The sequence below is a fragment of the Emericellopsis atlantica genome, assembly GCF_019669845.1.
Source record: "Emericellopsis atlantica unplaced genomic scaffold F5Z01scaffold_2, whole genome shotgun sequence".
Lineage (NCBI taxonomy): Eukaryota > Fungi > Ascomycota > Sordariomycetes > Hypocreales > Bionectriaceae > Emericellopsis > Emericellopsis atlantica.
Window position 1 is genome coordinate 176,646 of NW_025764704.1, and position 22,148 is coordinate 198,793.

General features: G+C 57.8%; 9 protein-coding genes across 9 annotated transcripts; 4 read left to right on the plus strand and 5 right to left on the minus strand.

Moving 5' to 3' along the window:
• Positions 1–1,637: 1,637 nt before the first annotated feature.
• On the plus strand, positions 1,638–2,135 carry F5Z01DRAFT_732983 (uncharacterized protein; the record flags this gene model as incomplete). The annotated part of the gene is made up of 2 exons (XM_046266730.1): positions 1,638–1,701; positions 1,754–2,135. Exon 2 carries the CDS (start codon positions 1,785–1,787, stop codon positions 2,133–2,135), a length of 351 nt encoding a protein of 116 aa, XP_046122277.1. The 5' UTR covers positions 1,638–1,701; positions 1,754–1,784.
• A 1,239-nt stretch (positions 2,136–3,374) lies between these two features.
• F5Z01DRAFT_643051 (uncharacterized protein) lies at positions 3,375–4,764 on the plus strand. Its single transcript, XM_046262689.1, has 2 exons — positions 3,375–3,887; positions 3,942–4,764. The coding sequence occupies exons 1-2, from the start codon at positions 3,839–3,841 to the stop codon at positions 4,691–4,693; spliced, it is 801 nt and encodes a 266-aa protein (XP_046122278.1). The 5' UTR covers positions 3,375–3,838; the 3' UTR covers positions 4,694–4,764.
• F5Z01DRAFT_746676 (fungal-specific transcription factor domain-containing protein) lies at positions 4,765–8,050 on the minus strand (the record flags this gene model as incomplete). The annotated part of the gene is made up of 5 exons (XM_046266957.1): positions 4,765–4,854; positions 4,884–7,275; positions 7,325–7,397; positions 7,468–7,568; positions 7,777–8,050. 5 exons carry the CDS (start codon positions 8,048–8,050, stop codon positions 4,845–4,847), a joined length of 2,850 nt encoding a protein of 949 aa, XP_046122279.1. The 3' UTR covers positions 4,765–4,844.
• Positions 8,051–8,800: 750 nt separating this feature from the next.
• F5Z01DRAFT_689675 (uncharacterized protein) lies at positions 8,801–10,996 on the minus strand. The gene is made up of 2 exons (XM_046266087.1): positions 9,065–10,996; positions 8,801–9,009 (listed from the first exon to the last, which is right to left on the minus strand). The coding sequence occupies exons 1-2, from the start codon at positions 10,730–10,732 to the stop codon at positions 8,830–8,832; spliced, it is 1,848 nt and encodes a 615-aa protein (XP_046122280.1). The 5' UTR covers positions 10,733–10,996; the 3' UTR covers positions 8,801–8,829.
• A 407-nt stretch (positions 10,997–11,403) lies between these two features.
• Positions 11,404–13,023, plus strand: F5Z01DRAFT_643059 (uncharacterized protein). Its single transcript, XM_046262690.1, has one exon. It carries the CDS (start codon positions 11,903–11,905, stop codon positions 12,839–12,841), a length of 939 nt encoding a protein of 312 aa, XP_046122281.1. The 5' UTR covers positions 11,404–11,902; the 3' UTR covers positions 12,842–13,023.
• Positions 13,024–13,931: 908 nt separating this feature from the next.
• Positions 13,932–15,212, plus strand: F5Z01DRAFT_670079 (uncharacterized protein; the record flags this gene model as incomplete). The annotated part of the gene is made up of 1 exon (XM_046264508.1): positions 13,932–15,212. One exon carries the CDS (start codon positions 13,932–13,934, stop codon positions 15,210–15,212), a length of 1,281 nt encoding a protein of 426 aa, XP_046122282.1.
• A 29-nt stretch (positions 15,213–15,241) lies between these two features.
• Positions 15,242–17,659, minus strand: F5Z01DRAFT_194221 (family 2 glycoside hydrolase). Its single transcript, XM_046258023.1, has 2 exons — positions 15,454–17,659; positions 15,242–15,397 (listed from the first exon to the last, which is right to left on the minus strand). Exons 1-2 carry the CDS (start codon positions 17,364–17,366, stop codon positions 15,271–15,273), a joined length of 2,040 nt encoding a protein of 679 aa, XP_046122283.1. The 5' UTR covers positions 17,367–17,659; the 3' UTR covers positions 15,242–15,270.
• F5Z01DRAFT_194190 (uncharacterized protein) lies at positions 17,613–18,916 on the minus strand. Its single transcript, XM_046258022.1, has 2 exons — positions 17,994–18,916; positions 17,613–17,912 (listed from the first exon to the last, which is right to left on the minus strand). The coding sequence occupies exons 1-2, from the start codon at positions 18,523–18,525 to the stop codon at positions 17,860–17,862; spliced, it is 585 nt and encodes a 194-aa protein (XP_046122284.1). The 5' UTR covers positions 18,526–18,916; the 3' UTR covers positions 17,613–17,859.
• F5Z01DRAFT_741074 (transcription initiation protein spt5) lies at positions 18,583–22,001 on the minus strand (the record flags this gene model as incomplete). The annotated part of the gene is made up of 3 exons (XM_046266855.1): positions 18,583–19,419; positions 19,475–21,665; positions 21,693–22,001. The coding sequence occupies 3 exons, from the start codon at positions 21,999–22,001 to the stop codon at positions 18,836–18,838; spliced, it is 3,084 nt and encodes a 1,027-aa protein (XP_046122285.1). The 3' UTR covers positions 18,583–18,835.
• Between the last annotated feature and the right edge of the window lie 147 nt (positions 22,002–22,148).

Below are 22,148 nucleotides of genomic sequence, written 5' to 3' on the forward strand. Positions count from 1 at the left end.
CATGACCCCGTGATCAAGCTGATGCGCTGTGTCACAGCTCATTGGCCATCCTAGTTCGAGCTCCTGATGGTCATTGGATGCTAGTGCAGGCAAAGTTGAGCTGGTCTGCCGCTGGAGGCCAGTCTCGACGGTTGCATCGTGCCATGAGGACAGTGCGCCAGACTGTGATTTGATGGGCACTGGATTGTCTGATGACGGCGCAGCCCAGGTCCAGTCATTCCGAGGTCCTGAATCTGGTCCTGGCCTCTTTTCGGTCCATGGCAACAGTACCTGTATTTTTGGTGCGCCTTTGGAACAAGCGCTTCGATATCCTCACGGGAGCTTTTAGTCGCCACGCACGCGTTTGTCGTCAGTATGATGAAGAATATCGTGAAATCTATCTCTATCTTTTGCAATCATTCAGCGCCCTTTGTATCCCTCCCTCTGCCACCTGAGCACCTCAACCCCTCTTCCACAGCCCCCTGCCCCCGTCCCCCCCTTCGGTGACGTGTAGAGGGGTTGAGCGACACCGAACCCTCCATGCAGGGCGCATTATCCCCCGACCCCCTGAGCGCAGCGCAGGAACAAACAGAAGGCCTGGGCCAATTCATGCATCCTCTACTGGCTAAATCCCCCCAAACACGGGAAAGGGCAGGAATTCCAGGCACTGTGCTGTACCACACCAGTACGAGTCAATTGCTTACGCCACTGCATTGTGGTGTGCCATTTGCCGCTCCCGATTGAATTGATCCAGTAACCATCTGCAAATTGCACTCTCGCTGCGTTTCAAACTTCCTCGTCGGCTTCATTCACGCGCCGTGATGGGCAACGTTGAAGAAGGCACGCGACAGCCAAAGTTGGGGCCGCCCGCCAAGTCTGGGGGAGCAGGGGCTACAGTCTCCAGTGGCGGTTGGGCATCCGCGGGTGGATGCGCAGTGGATATTTGGCCCCGTTTAGCGCGCGCTGAGTCTGGGGAAGTGGACTGCCTGATCCGCAAGGGTCCCACTGATTGAACGTCAAGTCTCTGATAGTATAAAGATGGCGAAAAAGGGGTTCACGGTGAGGGGAAATTGAGCAGACAAATTCAGAAGAGATATCGAAGCTCCTAGAAACGTCAAATTGATACTTCGTCGAAGAACAGGCGCACGCAGTGCGAGTGGCAGTGAGCAGTGAGCTGATGGAGGGGCGGCCGCAGGTGCTGTCTCAATCAATGTGCCACCACCCTCCATCACGAGCGTCGCCAATGGCACGCACGCGTAATTGTGACAATCATACCATGCTTTCTGCAATAATAGGATCTTTCTGCTCGTCGCTTGTGTGCATCTAGTACGCCCTCATCCTTGATAGACGACTTGATCGCTTACGAGGATGTTGCTGGAAGGTCGAAGTGACACTCGACTGCATCTCCTCAGCCTGCATTGCTCAGAGTAATGCAGCAACCCAAATAGCCTTTCCAAGGGCCTTGCCTCCGTTTCCCATGTATCGTGATTCCCCATAATACCCCGCTCACAAGCTCGCAGCTTCCCCAGAACATGGCCAATCCAGATCGGATGGCTGGTCATCCCCCGTGCCTGCCTTGCCTGTTTGCGGTGTCACCCTCCCCTTATAAGGCCAGACTGCCCCTTCATCGGTCCTTCACTTGCATCTTAGCCACCATCACCAGTTGACCACCCATCAACGTTTCATCAAAATCTGCTTCCAAAACACGCACCGCAACACGCAGTAAGTCCTACTAGACAACCCACACCTACGACAACCACTCATCCATCATCAGAAACAGAAGACACCGTCTCGCCACCATCAACATGCCTATCCGCGTCCCCAAGCTCCCCAACGCCAAGCGCTCCGAAGTCCTTCTCATCGGTGCCGCTGGCGTCGGCGTCCTCACACCACTCTACATGATTATGCCAGGCGCCGAGGAGCGTCTCTCCACACAAACCACCAAGTGGGCGCCCCGGTGGGAGAAGAACATTTCGTACTTCACACCCGGCGTCGAGAAGGGCGTGCAAAGGGTCGAGCCACCCATCTCTAGGGCTGTCCAGCGCATGGATGAGCGACTGCCTCTCGAGAGAATGGCCAAGAGCGTGCACACGGGTATTGGGAAGGGCATCGAGAGGTTCGGTGGCCCAAAGGTGCCACCGACACCCGCTGTTTGAAGAGACTTGTAGCTATAGTGGAGTTTGGGTTTCCTTGGTCAATGTATTCTCGATACCAATAACATGTCATCACCTATTTGCTGGCGCCCTGTACCGTGCAAGTGACCAGTGCACCAATAAACCGAAGGTAGCTACAGTAACTACAATGACAAATGGCATTGCCACTGACACATCGCGAACCTGACCATTCTGGCGTCAGGAATTTGCATCATTGAACGCTCGGCAGGATGATGCCCCGGGGTCTGCCCAAAGGAGCCTGTTCTTATCGAGCGTCTTGGGTCTCTAAGTAATCATCTGTAACACGGTTTGACGCCATCTAGTGGTCACTTCCCTGTGAACTGTCCTATTGCAGAGCTGGTCTACTCTTCGTGAACCTACAGATATTGACCTGAGTTTTTGGCAGTTCTCGCCTGAGCTCCATCCCATTTGCCGATCAAGGATTCAAGATGACCAAGCTGACAGCGACAACCTCATAGGAGGCGGAGGTACGGTATCCCCCTGTTTTCCAGACACTGATCTTGGTGTGACCTTTAGCGGCGACCGTCACGATAGCTTCCAACGTGCTGTGTCAGTGTCTAATACCATGACATGAGCTGCCAAGCAAATCGATCACCGCACATATCAAACATCGTTCTTCAAGAACAGGAAACTACTCCATTTCATTTCACTGGCTTGTGTAGATTTGATGTGATCAAAATGCAAGCCCAGTGCCACCGCCAGACCGTCCTCGTACTGTGGGTGCCCGCCCGCTGGCGATCAAATCATGTGTAATCGCGTCGAACAACACAGAGTCCACTGCTCGGACGGCTAACAAGACTGCGTCATGCCAATAATGTCATATGATTGCGGTGAGAATTCTCGGTCTTGGCTTGGGAGTTCAACACATGCAATTGATTTTGTTGGCAGTCGCTGTCGTTGGTGTTGGCTGATTCGAGCACATGCCAATGGACGCGTCAGTTTATGCTTGTGCTTGAGGCGTATCGGGGGACACCTTCTGGCGGTGATGGATACTGGAGGATATCAAGCCCAGCAAATGACGAGAAGAAGGCTTGTGATTGATTCACTGCTCACAAACTTGACTAAATGATACTGGCGAAGAAAACATCTTTCAAATTGTTGCGGGAAACTGCCTTTCGGGTGTTCACCAATCTTGAAGACATGCAATTGGCTGCTCAATATGCCAGCAGCATATCCAGCTCTTCAAATGAAAATGATGGAAATTCTATGTACAGGAAAGACGCGAAATTTATGTGAACCAGTAGGTCTTGACTCGATCTACAGCGTGCAAGTCCGTGACTTTGCTTCGTCGATAGGGAGAGGAACATGACGACTGAAGTCACTGGACCCGACACAATCATGGCGGACGGACTTTCCCGACAGGCGACAACACCGAAGAATAGCCCACTAAAAACAGCGACGGGAAAACCAAGTCCAGGCCTATTTATGAGGCTTCAGGCCCCGGCTTCCAGTCCCTGGATCTCCATCCTCCCCCGCGCCGGGCCCCAAAAACCCCGACTCCCACCAACTCCGACTCCAGTCGAGGGTGGGGACCGCTTGATGGTAACCGCGAGTCCGCGAGTCTTTGAATCTCTGGATCCCTCCAGTCGTGTGTTTTAACAAGTCATATCTCCGGGCGCTTTCACCTGTCCTTCAATCGCACTGTCCGCATTTCCTCCTGTCCAGCATTTCAGCGAGCATCCATCATGGCCTCCCTATTGAGAGGTTCAGCGTTCATCACGGGCGCCGCAAGCGGTATGTTTCACGAGGCTTTGACTAAATCATGTATTATCATGCTCACTCTCCAAGGCATTGGCCAATATACCGCCATGGCGTTCGCGCGCCACGGTGTCACCAAGCTCGCCATTGCCGACATCAACGCCTCCAACCTCGAGGCAGCGCGCGCCACCCTCGCCTCCACCTTCCCCCAGGTCCAGATCCTGCCGCTACACATGGATGTCAGGAACAAGGTCCACGTGAACGAGGGCATCGCGCAGGTCGCCAAGGACTTTGGCCGCCTCGACATTGCCGTCAATAATGCCGGCATCAACGGTAGCGGTCGTCTGACGCACGAGACGGAAGACGAGGAGATTGAGCGTGTCCTCGACGTCAACCTGCACGGCGTCTACCGCTGCCAAAAGGCAGAACTCGCCGTCATGGTGAAGCAGGATGATCTGGGCCCGCGCGACGGGCGAGGGCGCATCATCAACATCGCGTCCATGTACGGCCTCGTCGCGCCCAACGCGCGCCTCTCGCATACGTCTTACACGACGGCCAAGCACGGCGTCGTCGGTCTCACGAGGGGTGACGCGAACGCATACGCCGACTACAACATCCGTATCAACGCCATTGCGCCGGGATACATTGAGACGCCGCTCGTGGAAGCGGCCATGGCCATGGGTGCGGGGAGTCCCCTGCTCGATGACCTAGCCCGGGCGCCAATGCGGCGGATTGGGTCCATGGAGGAGATTGCAGACAGCATCGTCTGCCTCGCGTCACGCATGAACAGTTACCAGACGGGGGCGGTGACGGTGGTAGATGGTGGCTTCACATCGAATTAAGGGGAGACAGACCCGAGGGGGGTTGTTCAAGTCCTAATCAAAGCTAAAGAAATCCAAATCCTGATTCCGGTGCACCTCTTCGCTCTTTTCCACACTCTGCACCAGTCCTGACAAGCTGGCCGGGCTCATCCCGTGGAGCTGCTCCGTCAACTCATTCTCGCCTGTCTTGACGCCAAACGTCGCGTTGGACATGAGCCCGCTGGACAGGGCAGACGACTGCTGTCCCAGCACGGAGCTCGCGCTCAGCCCGGCCGGCCCGGGGCCAAAGTCCCCCATCGGCGCCTCGTACGTCTGGGGAGGGTTGTCCGAGTGCATGCTGCCCATGCCCCAGTCCATCTTGCCATCATGGTCACCGTCCAGGTCGACGGCTGATCCGGACAAGAAGTCAAGATCAATGTGGCTGCCGTCGCCAGCGCCCAGGGAGAATAGCATGTTGTCCACCTGGTTCGGCGTACGCTGCTGCTGGAACTCGTTGGTAAACATGGGTATCCTGTGGGCTGAGGACGGGGGCGTCGGCTGCGTCGAGGGGATCTGGGAGAAGAAAGGGGGTGGTGGGCGCGCGAACTCGGACGCACGACGCGAGTTTGTCCCCGGTCGACGCTTCTTCAGGGGCTGGCTGTAAGTCGTCTCCTCCGCCTCGCGGCGTGAGGGGATGAGGGATGCCGCATAGTCGCTGACACCCGACATGTGCCCAGCAGGATGAGCGCGCGTCGACGGCTCCCCGAGGCTGAGCCGTATCTGGGTCAGCACAGCCTTGAGAAGATCGTCCATGCGTCCTGCTGGGTGGTAGGTCACGTTCATGTCGCCCAGCGCATCGCTGAGGATCTCGAGGTAACCCATGTACGTCCTCCTGTCCGTGTCGCTCTTCTGGTATGCCAGCGCAGCGATGAGGGCCAGCACGGCGGTTCCGGCATGCTGAATACCGGTGACGTGAATCTTACGTCCATCGAACCGCTGACGATGCTGCCAGAAGATCCTCGCCACGCGGATGGCTTGCTGGGTGCAGATGCTCCTGGATAGCGAGGTGCGGGAGTCATGCGCGAGAGAATCACCAAGCTGGTCATGGATGTCGTGGCCAGACGTGTCCATGGCATGCGCCGCCGTATCTTGTGGACTGGGATGCGCCGACCCTGTGCTCGCGCCATCTGTGATGGAGTCGTACTTGGCCCAGGGGCGGTGGAGCAGGATCATGGAAACGTGGTACTGCTGGTGGAGGAGGAAGAAGGACCAGGGTGCGCGCTTGATGTTGGCGGGCTTCCAGGCGAGATGCTCCGGCAAGCGGCGGTACCAGTTCTGCAGCTGGCGGTCGAGGTTGATGACGTGCAGGTACTCGTTGTCGCCCGCCTCATTGACAAAGACGTTGCCATCGCTCGGCATGGACAGTTTGGTCTTGACGACCTGGTAGTCGCGGGACTCGACAATGCGGCCGGCAAGCTCCATCAGCTCGATCAACTGCTCGTAGACCTCCCCGTTGAGGGTCTTGGGCGTGACGAGCGTGTCCGAGGTGAGCTGCGAGAACTTGTCGGACAAGAGCTCCATGCCCAGATCCTGGCTCTTGATGCTCGTGGGCCGGCCCAGGAAGAGCGCCCAGTACTTGTCGTAGATGACACAGGCACGCATCGTCATGCGACGGATGTGCACCTCGGGCTCAGGCATGCCATTGCTTCGGCAGTCCAGGTGCAGGCCAATGTCAAACGCCAGCCGGTTGGCCATGCCGGCGTACATCCAACCCGTGTTGTCTCGTCCCACGCCACACTCCAGGTCGCCGAGCAGGAGAAGCGCCTGGACGCTGGGGATACCACCGGGACGTTCGAGCTCAACGTCCAGCATGAACTTGGCCTCCCTGTGGAGGGTACTCTCGCGGTTGCTGAGGGTGATGCGCTTCATGTCGTCGCGCTCCGTGTCGCATCCGCGGTAGCCCATGGCGAGGATGCAGATGTGGAGGAACGAGCTGTAGAAGCGGGGGTTCTGCGTGTCACGATCGGCCTCAAAGGCAGATCGCTCGAGGACGGGGATGATGCCATTGTAGTGCTCCCAAAAGTGGCTCATGAGATACTCGTAGGTGGTCGCGCTGAGCGAGCGGATGATGCGCTCGGCGCGGCGAACCTGCTCGGGGGGCTCTCTCGAGTCGTAGTGGTCTGGGCTGTCGGCGTAGACGTGGCTGTTGGCGGTAGGGCCAAAGAACCTCAAACGGCCGGAGAGCTGATCAAAGGACAGATTGCCATTCGTGGAGAGGAGCCTGTGGACAATGTCCTCTTGCCTCGGGTCCAGCATGCGGAATGGTGAGTCTTCCTTGGACAGCACCTGGTTGGTTTGGGACTCGGTCATCATGGGATCTGTCCCTTCAAAGTCCGCCCTGGCCATCAAATCATTCGTCGAGTCGGGTGGCGAGGGGACATCCACCGAGGGGGACTGCCGCTGTTTCCCCTGCTCGCTGTCGGATTGCTGGCTCTTGTCGCCGTGCTTGGTCTTTGGCGGATGGCTGGCTGGGGGAGGATTCACGCCGCTCTCCTTCAGCATGCCCTCGAGGAGATTGATACGATCGGACAGGCTGGACATGTACGCCTTGGAGATGGGCCTGACTGTATGAGCAAGGGAGCAGATTCGTATGGTACTTTGATGGTCTCTCACCTTCGCCTTTCATCGTCGTTCTTGATGATGCATTCGGTGCCCGCTCGTCGACACTGGTTGCACTCTGCTTGCCCTGGGGGCACAACACAACGTATCCGTCGGTCGCGACACGAGGCACACGCCACACTGGCCCGATGACGGACCTGTTCTTTCTTGGAAGCGGAGCGGGCGGGTTTGTCCCTGGGTGAGACGTTCTCCTGGGCGGCGACTTGATCGCCTTCTTTCTTGTCCTCAGCCATGTGGTCTGGTGTGTGCAGTCTTCAATTACAGTGACAGACAACAAGTACAATGCCAGCTTGCTTGTCCAGAGAGCTTGGAGGAGCAATTATGAGATATCCCCACACGAAGGTTGTCACGGAGGGAAAAAGAAGGGGTCCACAAAGGTCATGGGTCATGTTATTCAAGATCATTTGGGGCGCCACTCCTGTCGTCAGCCCTCCCTCCTCACTCACAGCATTGAGCACAGCACTCTTTTCCAACAATCTGGTCGTGCGCAATCTTGCCAAACCCCGAGAGGCAAAAGAGGTCTAGCTTCAATTTCTCGTACGGCCAGTGTCCAGTCTCATTGAGACGCCCAGACTGGGGCCCCAGGTCGGGGCTGGCCGCAGCCGGCGGCGGCGGGCGTGGAGTCTGGAGGAGCAGAGCTTTCTGACTCGCGCCCGAGTGGGACTGTCTCGGCGTGAATCCCACTTGCATGTCCTTGTATGCGCTAGGGGGCCATTGCATTGGTGGTGAGGGCGCAGAGGGTGACGTACTAAGCGAAGCGACGTGATCAAACCGAGCAACCGACGATTCCCACGGCTAGACGTGTTGGAGACGGGCGGGGGTGCTGGACTCTGCGATGGCACATATGTACTTTGCCCTGCGAGTAGCGTACCAGGGGTCCAATGACAGGACAGGGGCTAATTATCCGACGTGAATAGCGTTTCTTGTGCAATCCTTCAACATGAACTTGGATTGGGCTTACAGACTTAAATGTCACCCATGCGCAGCGAACGCTGAGTGTTCAGAAGAGCCAGCTAATAATCGCTCTCTGCCATGGATCCCCCGTTTCCAGAGTCCAGACTCGACAATCCGTATTGTCCTCATCGACGCGAGCGGCGAGCCTGCAGGGAACCCACGAGATAATGGGTCCACCCCAGACTAGCCTCGCTTCCCCATTTTTTTCCCCCGCATTTCCATCCCCATGACTCGGAATCGGGACCTCCACCCTCCCAGCACGACTCTTTCCAATGCTAGACTACGACACCAGAAACGCCCCAGGTATTTCGCTGCCGTCCCGAGCCTTGCGGCCATTGACACTCCGCCCAAACACGCAGTGGTTCACGCTAGACAAACGCCACAGCTTAAAAGGGCTCCGCCGGAAGGACATGGATCAATGATAAAACAACAAACGAGCTGGTTGCCGGTTTCTTGGAAAGTCCACGTGGATCCAATAATGCAAGGGTAGCAACAATCTAACGTTGGAAAACAAGCGGGTATATACACTCATGGATCACGCGCTATTACTCGACCCCCCACTCTGTATCGCCATCGCGCACGTACGTCGACAAGCCCAGCACATCCTTGGTCTGGTTCGCCTTGACCTCGCCGTGCCCGAGGAAGGCGAAGCGGTTGCCGTATCGCCAGCGAATGTCGTAGTCCTCGAAGCGCGGGTCCTTGATGGACTTGAGGAAGTGAATTGTCTGCCATTGTCAGTCAACATGATGTTTTCTCTTCTTCATAGCAATCACAACGTACCGGCCCTGGCCACAGGTAAATCCTGTTCTTCTGCTTGCCATCCTTGAACCAACTGCGGCACTCCTCCTGAAAGACGGTTGTCTTGTGGAACTCGTCAAAGTGGGCGTAGATATCGTCCAGGGCCTCCTGCTTGACGGCAATCGACCGGATCTGGTCCTGCTGGATCTTGCGCATCATCTTGACGCTATACTCGACCGTCGTCTCGATAGACGGGAGGAGGGTCCCCGAAGACCATGTCGCGCCGGGGCCGACAATGGTGTAGTAGTTGGGGAACCGAGGGGCCGACACGCCCATGTAGAGGTTGATGCTCTCGCCCCAGTCCTCGTTGATCGTCTTGCCATCGCCATTGATGAGCTTAAAGGCAGGCTTAAAGGCGACGTTGAACCCCGTGGCGCAGACGAGTATGTCCATCTTGTGCAGCGTGCCATCCTCGCTGACGATGCCCTCGGGCACCATTTTCTTGATGCCGCCGTAGACGGGCTCCACGTTGGGCTGCACCAGGGCCTCGAGGTACCCGTCTCCAGGGGAGATGCGCCGGCAGCCAGGCGACCACTTGGGGATGATGAACTTTTTGAGCTCTTCGTGGCCGGGTCCCATGCGTCGGTGCATCTCCTCGGTGATGAGTTTTCGGAACGCGTTGCTCATTTCCGAGTTCTGTTGGTACATGCCGAACAAGGAGTTGATCTCGGCCTCGATTCTCTTTCGGAAGTTAAGGTGGTACGCGGGATCCTCCGCAAACTTCTTCTTATCCTCCTCGGTGAATGTGTACTGTCGCTGGCCTGGCTGGTCATCTGGCGCGCCCTTGCGGAGGTCGGATTCGAGGACGCCGCCGCCAAAGGGGGGCGAGATCCACGTCGACGAGCGCATGAAAACCTTGAGCTTGTCCGCTTCCTTTTGCAGCTGCGGCACGATCTGGACGCTGGTCGACCCAGTGCCGATGACGCCCACCGTCTTGCCCTTGAAGTCGACGCTGTGATCCCAGGCGGCCGAGTGCATCTTGGAGCCCGCAAAGTCGTGGAGGCCGTCAATGTCGGGCCACTTCCAGTTGTTGAGGATGCCCGTGCCGTTGACGAGCACGTGCGCCCAGTCCTGCCAGGCGGCCTTTGTGACCTGGTCCTCGAGCGTAATGTTCCACAGGCCCTTGTCCTCGTCCCATCGTGCCTCAATGACCTTTGTGTTAAGCTTCATGTACTTCTTCGACCCGTGTCTCTCGGCAAACGACTCGAAGTAACCCTGAATCTCGGGTCCATAGGCAAAGTAGTGGGACCAGTCGGGCTTGGGATCCCACGAGAAGGTGTACAGGTGGCTCGGGATGTCGCACGCTACGCCTGGGTATGTGTTCTCGTACCATGTGCCTCCAAAGTGCGGGTTCTTCTCAAACAGTGTGAGGTCAAACGAGCCGCCCGCCAGCATCTTCTCCATCTTGTAGGCAAGACATAGTCCCGAGGCGCCAGCGCCGATGCAGGCTACGCGCAGCTTCGATGGCTTGGAGTGGTACTGCTTGAGCAGCCGGTAGGGTGTGTTGGCGGGCACATACGGCGGGTAGGCAAAGTCGGACACGCTGTTGCCGTTGACGCCGTTTTTGAGATATTGCCCATTCTCCGGGATAGTCTCGGCGTGGGCAGCGTTGGTGACGCTGGGCGTGATCTCCTCGGCGTGCGGTACCATGGCGTCTGCCTTTGTTGTGTCTGGTGAAAGCGAGGTGAAGCAGGATTAGAGAATGATCAAGCGAGTAGGTGGCAGAGATGACAAAGACTGAACGATGTTGAAATGGGTATCTATACAGTCAAATGTTTCCCCTCGGCTACGTCTACCCTTCTCCCGACTTCTGTCCTGTGCCTGGAGAGCCATATAATTACGCACGGCCACGGGCACTGCCGCTTGGCTGCGGTTTCCCACATCCATCAGGCCGTAGACGGAGGAGCGCGTGTCAGTCGGGTCGTGCCCGCGTGCGTCTCAATTTCCGGGCGCCTATTTGGATACACATTTCCTGGACTCAAAGTGCTCTATGCCGCCTCAAGGCCCAAGGGTCCAGGGGTGCTTCCACGGGGTGGTTGTGTGGGGTGATTGACGATCTTGGAGTGTGAGAGGACGTAGTCTCGACTCTGGACTTTGGATATTGTTTTCCAGAATGCGGAGAAAGATCAGGGGTTCTGTCTTTTTTGGTGTGGAGGGGGAGGGGGGGCCAGAGCTGCGTCTAGGGTAGGCAGTGGATCAAGCAGTAAATCGCTGTCTCTGCCGAGTCAGTTGCCTCCATGATTCGCGTCAGACATGATACAGACTGGAAAGGGAAGCCTCGCCTCAAAAGGCGCTAAGAACGCAAAGAGTGTCCCATAGCCCCGGGATCTTATGCTTGAAGATACCCGTCCGCCGCCTTGACCCCTCATGGCTCGCGGCGCATTTGGGGTTCCTCCTCATGACGTGGATGCTCAGACCTGCGCTTGTGACCATGGAATATCGTAGAATACATGAGCTTGGAGGCAGCTCGCGTTTGATATACTACACCTGCGGCCGTAACCTTAATGTTGTGCTGCTTCTCGCGCGTACCCTGCCCTGACTAACGACCACCTCCAGTCGCCTGCCTCACATCATGACAAACCACGCCTTGGTATTCGGTGAGTACATGTAGCTTCCGATAGAGACGTTGTCTTTCAGTCCCTGACCGGTCAAGGCGCCTCTGGCATCACCGGCTGGGCCATCACAAACCTCATCCTCAACGGCTATCCGACACCCGACACCTTCGCCTCGGTCACGGCACTCACCAACCGACCACTCACCCGCGAAGCAGCACAATGGCCGGCCTCACCAAAGCTGGACATTGTGTCGGGCGTCGACATTATGACCGATGCCGGCCAGGCTGGACTTGAGAAGGAGCTCCTCGCGCGGGTGAAGCACATAAAGGAGATCACACACGTGTACTTCTTCGCGTACATCATGGACCCGGATGGCGAGAAGGAGAGCCGCGTGAACAAGGAGCTGCTCTCGCGCGCCGTCCAGGCAGCCGAGAAGCTGGCGCCCAACCTGCAGTTCGTCGTGCTGCCGACGGGCACCAAGACGTACGGCGTCCACCTGCTGGACCAGTTCCCCTTCAGCAAAGACTTGCCTCTGAAGGAGTCCCTGCCCCCCGTGCCCGAGCCGTTCAAGAGCCAGCTCTTCTACTACGCCCAGTGCGAAGAGCTGGAGGAGCTGTCGCGCGGGAAGAAGTGGACATATGCCGACGTCATCCCCGATGTCATTGTCGGGTTCGTGCCCCAGAACAATGTGTACTCGCTCGCGCAGTGGCTTGGGCTGTACCTCTCCCTCCAGAGGCACATCCACGGTGAAGGGGCCGCTGTGCAGTTCCCAGGCTCAGAAAAGTCGTACCAAATTCTCTGCAACGACTCGTCGCAGGATATTGTCGCAAAGACGAGCATCGTCGCCAGTCTGAGGCCGGAGAAGAGCGGTGGGCAGCGGTTCAACGCGGCGGACAACGCCAAGCCATCGAGCTGGAGCAAGAAGTGGCCGATTATCTGCGAGTACTTTGGTCTCAAGGGTGTCGGGCCCCCTCAGGGCGGCACAGGACCGGACCCAGCGGCCTTTTTGTCAGAGAATGTCGACAAGTGGCGAGAGGTCGAGCAGAAGCATGGCCTCGTCACGGGACGCGTCGGCAACGAGCGTTCATTCTCGGGTTTCGTAAGTGGCTCCTTTCCCGTGTGTGACCTGACAGACAGTCTGACAGCGAGTCCTAGCCTGTTTTCATCATGTGCATGTTCGATTTCGATCGTCAGCTTGACCTGACCAAGCAGCACGATATGATGGGCGATCTGAAGGAAGAGGTGGACACAAAGGCCGCGTGGTATACGGCGTTTGACCGATACCGGCAGGCCAAGATCATCCCTTGAGGGGATGGGGATGTTTCAAACAGTGGAGTGGCGTGTATAGACAGCATGCAGACTATTTTTTGATCACTGGGAATGAGCAACGTGAACCGAACATGAGAAGAATCGGTCGGCTGGAGTTACCTGGTTGTCATCTTCAGCCTACCCTAAACACATCTCGCATTTGGATGCTCGTGTTCAGTGATTGATCCCAGTCCATCCTCCTCACATACATATGTAGGCCGCGGTGAATTCGCGTCCTTGAATGGTTTAGCGCGTCCTCTGTCCAATCCGAAACATCTCTTTACCTTAGTCTCTCTCAGGCGTCTTCGCGTCCCGCGACTCCCGCGTCCCGCTTCACTCGCGTCTCGTCGACCAAGCGCGATACTGTTCCGCTTCAATCCCAGCCATCAGCCGCGCGCATTGCACTACATTAAGGTCAACCCTACATACACATGCCCGAGGGCCAGGCGCCTCGCAAAGCGGTAGGGGTCAAGGGCCGACCCCAGGCCTGTGTGACTTGTCGCAGGAGGAAAAAAGGCGTAAGAGATCCTCTCCGCTTATAATCACATGTGAATGTCTCAGATGAGCCCTCTTTTGGCCATTCATCCTGCAGCTGTCCATGTAATAAACCAAATTACGCGTTCATATGCACACACATCCTCATGGCTTGGTCATGTTGGTTGGCATCATGCTAATGCAGCCAGTGCGATCTTGTCCGACCCAGCTGCGGCCAATGTCGCAAAACGTGTATCCCTTGTGGAGGCTATACATCCACAAGACCGGGTGGTCCCCAGATCGACGGGCCCTCTTCTTCCTCACTGTCATCTTCTTCTTGTCAACGGAGCCTGGAAACCGACAGCAGCAGCGTCTCATCGACTGGCGTGTCGAGGCCATGTCCAGCCGTCACGCAGTCAGACGTGATAGGCGCAGATAATGTCAACCATGATGATGGAGACAATACTGCTTCCACTAGCACAAACGATGAAGTGCTCTCTCGAGCCAACCATATGAGCTGCCGCCAGCTCCTCGCACCTCGCAGGGTTCCTCGCCAAGCCGGCCTCGCGCCATCGTCCCCTCTGACATATGAGGGAGTCAAGGCCGGGATCATCGGCCAGTTCTGGGATTCTTACTTCCCCAACTCGACCGTCTTCCCCAGAGGCTTGTTTGCCTTTACTTTTGGCGGCTCGCTGGATGCCATGCAGACGCACACGGCACAAAGCCCTGCCCTGGCCAAGCAAATGCTCGCCATAGCCCTGGCCACCGCGAATCGATCACGCACAGGCGAACCCTGGATGATGTCCGAAAGCCGCAGGCTGTACGCGGACGCACTGCGCATGGCGGCGCGGGACATATTCGCCAAGGGACCGGACCTGGAGCAGCAACTTGTGGCCAGCCGGCTTTTCAGCCTCTACGAGTCTTTCTTCGGACGGGGGCAGCAGGATCACGAGGGACAGGCCCGCTCGTGGCTCCTGCACGGCAACGGAGAGACAGCCATCGTCACAAGCAACTCACCTGATACATACGCCACCGGCAGAGCACATCGCCTGTTCCTCGCCGGGCGGCATCAGATCACAATGACGGCCCTGCTGCAAGAGAAGCGGACGTTCCTATCAGAACCGATATGGAAGACCGCCCCATGGACGTACTATCCCAAGACGCCGCGCGATCATCTACTGGATATCTTTGCCGATATCCCCAGTATACTCGAGGGCGTCAAGGCCATGAAGGCGTGGGAGTCGGAGGCAAAAAAGACCGAGTATAGACACCTACTTGGAAGAGCCGTGAACAATGTAATCACCCGTCTGCTTGCCTGGTACGAGCAATACGCATTTCCAATCGTCCCTGCAGATCTAGTGGAAGAGCTCCCCGAACATTTGTCGGCAGATCTACTCGCGGCCGCCCACGTCATGTCGCTATACCACTGCTTGACCTTGCGCTGCAACGCGCTGTGTCGGAACCTCGGCGGAGCAGCAGACCCGAGGATCGACGACGACCACGAGTTCTACGAGCTGACGCGCGCCAGCAGGATGTTCGGACATCCGGACGCCGGACTCTTCCGGCATCACATTGCCACGTTCCCGCTGGTCACGGGACTGTCACACATAATGGCCCGGGGCGAGGGCGCGTATGCGGCCGAAAAGGCCACGCTCCTTTCCGTATTGAACAGCGGCTACTTTGAGTCGCTCAAGGACTTTCTTGTGAGCATGCTACATTTTCAGCCCACGAGTATGCTCAATCTTGGCACACAGCGCACGGCGCAAAAAGGGGGTCAAAGCCTGGATACATAGATACTCTCCTCTCCAACCCCCCAATTCATCTACACAGATAGGACATCATGCTTTTTTCTCACACTTTCAAGTTCGCATAGTAACCCTTGATGGCCTCCTTCATGAGCGCCCGGACCTTGCTCGAGTCGAGCTTCTCTTCGCGGTCAAAGGAGTAGAGACCGTTGGCTTCCTGCTCAATGTCGGCCCTGGTGGTGACTGTTAGCAATCTCTTGGCCTGCGATCTCCCAAAACCCCAACTTACAGTTGCGTGTAGACAAATGTACAGCAGTGTCCGCCCTTTGTGACGCCCTCGACGAGCTTCCGCACTCGCTGCAGCAGATCCTCCGGATCGCTGGCCGTGGTGTACCCCCAGTCCCGCTCACCGCCGTCCTGCGGCTTGATGTTGACGCCACCAAACTCAGTGCACATGACCGGCGCGCCGGTGACATGCTTGCATCCAGCGTCCCCTGGTACGGCACCGGTGAACAGATCGCGGCCGGCCTTGTCGCCCAGGATCAGTTTGAGCGAGGCGCAGGTCTTCTCCAGCTCCGGCCCGTCCGCGTAGTCGTGGAAGGTCGTCAGGTCCGTCAGTACGTGCTCCCAGCCGCAGTTGTCGTTGATGCTCCTGGTGGGGTCTAGGGTCTTGGTCGCGTAGTACAGCTGGCGGATGTGGTTGCGCTGTGTGGCATCGTTCTTGAGGTCGGTGTAGCCCCAGGATTCGTTGACGGGGGTCCAAGTGACGACGCACGGTCGGTTAATAACCAGCTTGACGGCCTCCTCCCACTCCTGGTTGTACCGCTCGACGTACTCGCTGCTGAACTGGTAGGCGTTGGCCATCTCGCCCCAGACGAGGTAGCCCAGTTTGTCGGCCCAGTAGTAGAAGAGGGGGTCCTCGACCTTTTGATGCTTGCGGCAGCCGTTGAAGCCCATGCGCTTGCCGAGCTCGACGTCGGTGCGCAGGGCGGCCGGTGATGGAGGCGTCATGAACGTGTCCTTCCAGTAGCCCTGGTCCAAGCACAGCGCTTGGAAGTAGGGCTTGTCGTTGAGCCGGAAGGTCCCGTCTCCCGTGTTCCAGTTGAGGGAGCGCATGCCTGTCGTCGTCTCCACGGCATCGAGCACATTGCTATTGGTGGTGTCCACGAGTCGGATGGTCAGGTCGTAGAGGTGGGGATGCTCAGGGGACCAGAGGGCCAGCCCGTCGCGCCAGACAAAGGGGTCGTCCAGCCCCTTTTGCACCTCGGCCGTAAGGAGGTTGATCTTCTCCTTGGACAGACGAAGACTCAGATCTACAGAGGCCGAGTCGCTGTCGCGGGCGAGGTGCACGAGCTCGGACTTGCCCACCTCGACGCCGTGGAAGCTGGCTGCCATCTCGACGCCCAGCTTCTGCCCGGCTCGGCGCCCCGTGATGGCGACGTTGCTGTGAAGTTTGCCGGACGCAATGTCGTTGGATCGGATGACGGTGCCATGCGAGGAATCTGCGATCCTGGCTGGTGGCACCACCTCCAACCAGACATTCTGCCAAATACCACCGCTGGGCGTGTAGAAGATGCTCTCAGGCTTGGCGCCCCAGTACTGCTTGCCTCGCGGCTGCGTCAAGTCATATGCAGAGTCGTACACCCGCACCGTGAGCCTCGAGGGCTGTCCGTGCGCGACGGCGTCCGAGACGTCAATCTCAAAAGGGACGTGGCCGCCGCGATGACCTCCCACGAGCTGGCCGTTCACCCACACCTTGGCGACGTAGTCGACCGCCCCGAAGCGCAGGACCAGCCTGTCACTCTGGCTCTCGCGCAGGTCCTCGATGGAACGCTCGTACCAGAGGACCTCATGCACGCCACGCTCGTTGATGCCGCTGGCGGGCGACTGGAAGACAAAAGGCACCTCGATCTTGCGCTTCTGGTGCTCCGTGGTGGTGCTGGCGAGGACGTTGCCCTTGATCAGCTCCTGGGTCCCCGAGGCGATCTTCTGGGTGATGCTCTCGGCTTGAGAGGAGGAGCTGACGTCGTCGGCGTTGGCCTCCTTGGCGGAGACGCTGACAGAGGCCGGCAGGCCGCTCTGGTGCCACTTGGCCGCGAGGCCAACGTCGTCGTCGTCAAAGATAAAGTCCCAGGGCCCATTGAGCGATTGCCAGCGCAGCGGGTTGCGCTGAAAGTCGGGTCGCGGGTATTCCTGTGCCATTGTGTTTTTCGCTGTGAATCAACTTCGTCGTGTACCTATGTTGGAAGAGAGAGGACAGATGGTGCAATTGCAAGAAGAAGAATTTCGCGAGGCGTTCGACCGTGAGGGGAACTTGTGGAACGGCCTCGCCGTGGTGAGGCTCGTGTCGACGAGTGAGATGAGGTTGTGCTCTGCCCCTCGTGGAGAACATACGGACGCCGTCGGACGCAATCAGCAGGAGGTGCTGCACATCGTGCCCACCCTCCTTATCACAGATGCACTCACAGCGTTGGCCAAGCATTGCATTGTGCCGCACGACGGCTCGCTCTCATTCATACAAGTGCGTATGCAGATATATGATACATGCCCCTACATTATGGACTGCGCAGACCCGATGAACGCACCAGTCGGTAACATCGCTGGAGGACCTATCTTGCGTTTCGCGTGTCGACGTCCATTCCAAGTAAATGATTACAGGTAATACAAGACTTTCGCTTCCAACAGCATCCTTAGTCTAGTCATCGTCGCCATACTTGGGTATAGGCTTGGCTTCGCCCCCCAAAAACACTGTCCTCCAGTCAGCCCACGTTCATAGCCATCGCAGCTCCTATGCAGAAAACTCGACAGAAGCATAAGCCGAGAACTCACATCGGTCAAAGAGATAGTAGCTCGTCACCAACAGCAGCGGCAGCCCGACCATGCCGCCCAACCACCTCCTGCTCAGCTCCTTGTATCGCTGGTCATATGTCTTCTCCCCGGTCGCCAGCCCCCTCGCCTGCTCCTCAGCCTTGATTCGCTGGAGCCGGACGTATCGAAGCTGGGCTTCGCGCCGCTCCGCGAGTGCTGCGGCTTCTCCCATCGTGGCCTGAGCATCCGTCGTGGCGGCGTCCGGTCGGTCGCGTGACGATCGTGGAGAAAGATTCGGCTTCTTGGAAGACGAGGGGACAGCACTAGGAATCCCCAGGCCCGATGTCGACGGCTTTTTGAGGGGAGCGCGCGCTGCAATGTCGTCGTACTCCTCGTCCGGTTGGCTCTTTTGCGCCTTGTAGGCTTGCGCCGCTCGGGCTGCTGCCCGGGCCTGCGGCGACATATTCTTGACGGTGGCGTAGCATCGCGTGCTGTTTCGCAGGGCCCCGAGACCTCTGCATATGAGTGCTCGTGGTGCTGGTGCAGGATTCATGATGATGACGATGTTGCGGTCGACGTGGAAAAGGCAAGGCAGCGCGCGTCTTTAGGTGTAGGATTTGAAGGCTCCGGAGTTCGGCACTGGAGCGCGCGAACGCCGTGTCACTCACTTCAACATCAACAGCACCAAGATAGTAGTACCACAGCTGCGGATCAAGATGAGCTCGACTAAGCGAATAGATGGAACCAGATTTCACTTCCTTCATTACCGAGCCTTTGATTTATTGTACAGACCCCTCCTAAACGCCATAGATGCCCAAAAAGCAGACCCTGCACAACCACATTGATACTCACGAGAACGTCCTTCAGTCATCGTCGTCATACGTAGGACCAGCACCTGGAGTCGGCGCAACTCCATAGCCACCAGGTGTGGGAGCACTCGCCGCCGGGGTGGGCGCAGTATCAGCGGCACCCCATCCTCCCTGCCAAGCACCAGCGGGTGTGGGCGCGCCGGCAGCAGGAGTTGCGGCACTACCGTAGCCTCCTGGCGTAGGCGCACTCAGGGCACCACCACTGGGAGCCGTGAGGCCCGCTCCAGGCGTGGGCGCGTCATACGCTGACCCTGTTGCTCCTGGCGTGTAGCCCCAGGGATCCGTAGCGGAGACACCAGGCGTGGGTGCCGAGTAGGCTGGTGTTTTCGAGCCCCAGGAGTCGCCGCCACCATAAGCAGGTGTCCTCGACCCAGCACCAAAGGCATCCCCAGGCGCAGGCGTGCGGCCACCCGGTTGCCAGGCTGGCGTGCGTGATCCTGAACCTCCGTACGCCGTCCGGCTGCCGTCATAGGGGTTGACAGTGCGGCTGCCATCGCCCATGGCCCACGCAGGAGTGCGGGAACCACCAGAGTCGGCCTTCCATGCTGGCGTTCGGCTGCCACCACCAAGAGCAGGAGCTAGATGACCAGTCAGTACAGAGATAGATTGATGTTGCACAGTTTGAACACTTACTTCTGGAACCCCAGTTTGCCATTGGCGTCCGGCCACCCGACTGCTGGTATCCGGGCACACGGCTGCCGCTGTAGCCCCCAGGCGGTCCACCACGACCTCTGCTGTTGATATCAATCGTCTGCCCTGTCTTCTTGTCCTTGACATTCAAATGGTTCTTGTCCACCGTGATGATCTTGCTCTTGGTGTGGAGCTCGACCCGCGCGTGGGTGTCCGTGGTGTCCTTGACGATACCCAGCAACCCCTTGTAGGAGCCCTTCTTGACAACAACCGTCTGGTCAATCAAACGATCCTTGCCAAAGCTCTTTTGCACGGGCTTCTGCGGTTGCTCGTTCGTGTTTCGCCTCAGTGCTGGGTTCATTTGCGTCAGGTCAGGCCCAGCGGAGGCGTTGTTCAGACGTCCACCCTTGGCTGCAATGGTGTTGACGACACTTGCCTTGGTGACAAAGACACCAGAGTTCTCGGTCGTCTCGTTCGTGTGCAAAAACACATAAGAACGATGAATGTGAATGATCTTGCCCTGGCGCTGCATGCCAACAGCCTCCTTGACAACATCGTCCAAGCGGATCTCGGCACCGTTGCGATCGGCTGCCACGGCTGTTTTTCGCTGAGGAAGCTTGTTGGAGATCTGTGAAGGCATCACCTGTCGGGTAGCACCGTGCTGGTCCAGCACCACCAGAGATTCCCTGTCCACCTTGACAACGCAGCCCACGGTGGTGGGATCCAGCTGCACCAGATCGTGCAAGCTGTACTGACCCAGGGACCCTTGGCCGCCCATGTCACTCGCCTCTCGGAGATCCTTGCTGAACACAGTTACCTCAGTGTTAGTGTGGTCTGTCAGGATTGTCACACGATCCTCTGAAATCTTCACGACTGTGCCGACCTCGTCGCGGAATTTGCCGCCAATGACCTTGACGTGGTCACCGACGCTAAATCGCTTGCGCAGGCCCTTGGTGGGCACTTCGATCGTTTGACCTGCAAGATCGCCCTCTGTGACCGAGATGGTGACAATATCACCCTGCACGTTGGTCGCTTTGCCTACCACGCCCTTTTGCTCTCCAGCGTATACTTCGATGACATCGCCGGGAAGGTAGGTCACGAGATTGTTGTTATCCTTCAAACTGGCTGCCAGAGCCTTGAGGTCCAGATTTTCGGTACCGTCCTCGGCGCCAGAGGTGAATCGCGAGACCTCCTCCAACGATGGGGCCACGTCCCGAACCACGAGCTGCTGGATTTTGATATCCTTGACCTGGAAGCCCCTTTCAAACTCTTCGCCCATGTAGGTCCAGGTGTTGGTCGTGGGGTTGCCTTGAATGTTGCGCGGGTGTCTGCGACGCGCTTCCACCTCACTGAAGAGTCGCTGGGGTGGGCGAGGTCCCGGCATCCCAGGCCTCTTCCTCTTGCCGTCGTTGCTGATCAGCTCGTCTCTCACGCCATAGTCCAGTCGCGGGATGAATCGGACACGCGCCTCAAGTCCATTCTCGGTCACGTCGATGACCTGGGCCAGATCACCGGCATGTTTGGCGGGCTTCTTGAGACGAACCCACGCATCAGGCTCCAGATTCGGGGTCTTGCTGACTCGGAACAGCTCGGGCATATCCTTAATCTCCACCAAGATCATCTTGGTTCGGGGATACACGTTGAGCATGCCGTCCAGTGCCTTGATCACGTCCGTAGACCTCTGGGCTTCGACGTAAATGAGACCCTTCATTATAGAATCCACGCCGCCGCGTTCAAAGGCCGAGGTGATTGCGAGCTCTTCCTTGGTGCCGATGCGCTCTTCAATGCGCTTCTGGATCGAGTACACCACCTCCCTCTCTTTTCCCTCCTTGCAGCGAACGCCCCAAATGCTAGGGTCGTCAACACTGGGCAGCAAAAGCCTCTTCGGCGTGACTGCTGAATCTGCCAGCCCCTTGGCCGATCTGCGATTGCCGTAGCGCTGCCTGAGGATCTCGGCCTGCTTTTCCGCGTCGAGACTCTGCTCCATCTCCCTCCTGCGATCGAGCTCGCGGTGTCGTCTGTCATCTTCCATACCGCCACTGTCGGCCACGTCATCGGGGTGCGCATTGTCGATAAAGTCTTCGATCTCTTCGCCGTCCTTCTCGTCATCCTCGCCTTCGTCCTCGTCGTCGACCTCGGCCTCGATATCGAAGAATGCGTTTCGCTTGTCGCGACGACGTTTGCGCCGATGGCCCTACTGATGTCAGAGGCGCGCCATTACCGATCGTTCAAGGTGTGTTACCTGCTGAACGTCTTCATCCTCGTCGTCTTCATCTTCCTCATCATCTTCCTCATCGTCATCGCCTCCGCGCGCAGGCGCATCATCCTCTTCGTCCTCCTCGTCTTCGTCGTTCTCTTCTAAAGGCTGTGCATTGGAGTCTGGCGCATCAGCCTCTTCGCCATCGGGGCTGCGCGCCCTCTTCACGTCTTTGCTCTCCTGATCGGGTTCCTCGTCGGACACGTCAGCCGGCGCTGGGTTGAAGTCCTCCTCATCCGATTCGTCGGAGCGGTTGTGGTCAAGAGACGCCATTGTAGAAGCCTGGCGAGCAGCTGAAATTGATGAAGGAGGAAAGAAAGGAACCGGATGTAGCTCGAGCGCGACGTACAAAGAAGCCAAAGTTTCGAGCTCGGGCGGGTGAACTTCGGCAACGCGACCGCAGCTGTTGCACAAATTACG

Bases quoted from the DNA above. Each gene is read 5' to 3' on its own strand.
- F5Z01DRAFT_643051 (XM_046262689.1), top strand. From the start codon at position 3,839: ATGGCCTCCCTATTGAGAGGTTCAGCGTTCATCACGGGCGCCGCAAGC. The intron at 3,888-3,941 runs GTATGTTTCACG...TCACTCTCCAAG, and splicing joins CATCACGGGCGCCGCAAGCG to GCATTGGCCAATATACCGCC.
- F5Z01DRAFT_689675 (XM_046266087.1), bottom strand. From the start codon at position 10,732: ATGGTACCGCACGCCGAGGAGATCACGCCCAGCGTCACCAACGCTGCC. The intron at 9,010-9,064 runs GTACGTTGTGAT...TGACAATGGCAG, and splicing joins TTTACCTGTGGCCAGGGCCG to ACAATTCACTTCCTCAAGTC.
- F5Z01DRAFT_643059 (XM_046262690.1), top strand. From the start codon at position 11,903: ATGACCGATGCCGGCCAGGCTGGACTTGAGAAGGAGCTCCTCGCGCGG.
- F5Z01DRAFT_194221 (XM_046258023.1), bottom strand. From the start codon at position 17,366: ATGGCACAGGAATACCCGCGACCCGACTTTCAGCGCAACCCGCTGCGC. The intron at 15,398-15,453 runs GTAAGTTGGGGT...AGTCACCACCAG, and splicing joins ACATTTGTCTACACGCAACT to GGCCGACATTGAGCAGGAAG.
- F5Z01DRAFT_194190 (XM_046258022.1), bottom strand. From the start codon at position 18,525: ATGAATCCTGCACCAGCACCACGAGCACTCATATGCAGAGGTCTCGGG. The intron at 17,913-17,993 runs GTGAGTTCTCGG...ACTGGAGGACAG, and splicing joins CTACTATCTCTTTGACCGAT to TGTTTTTGGGGGGCGAAGCC.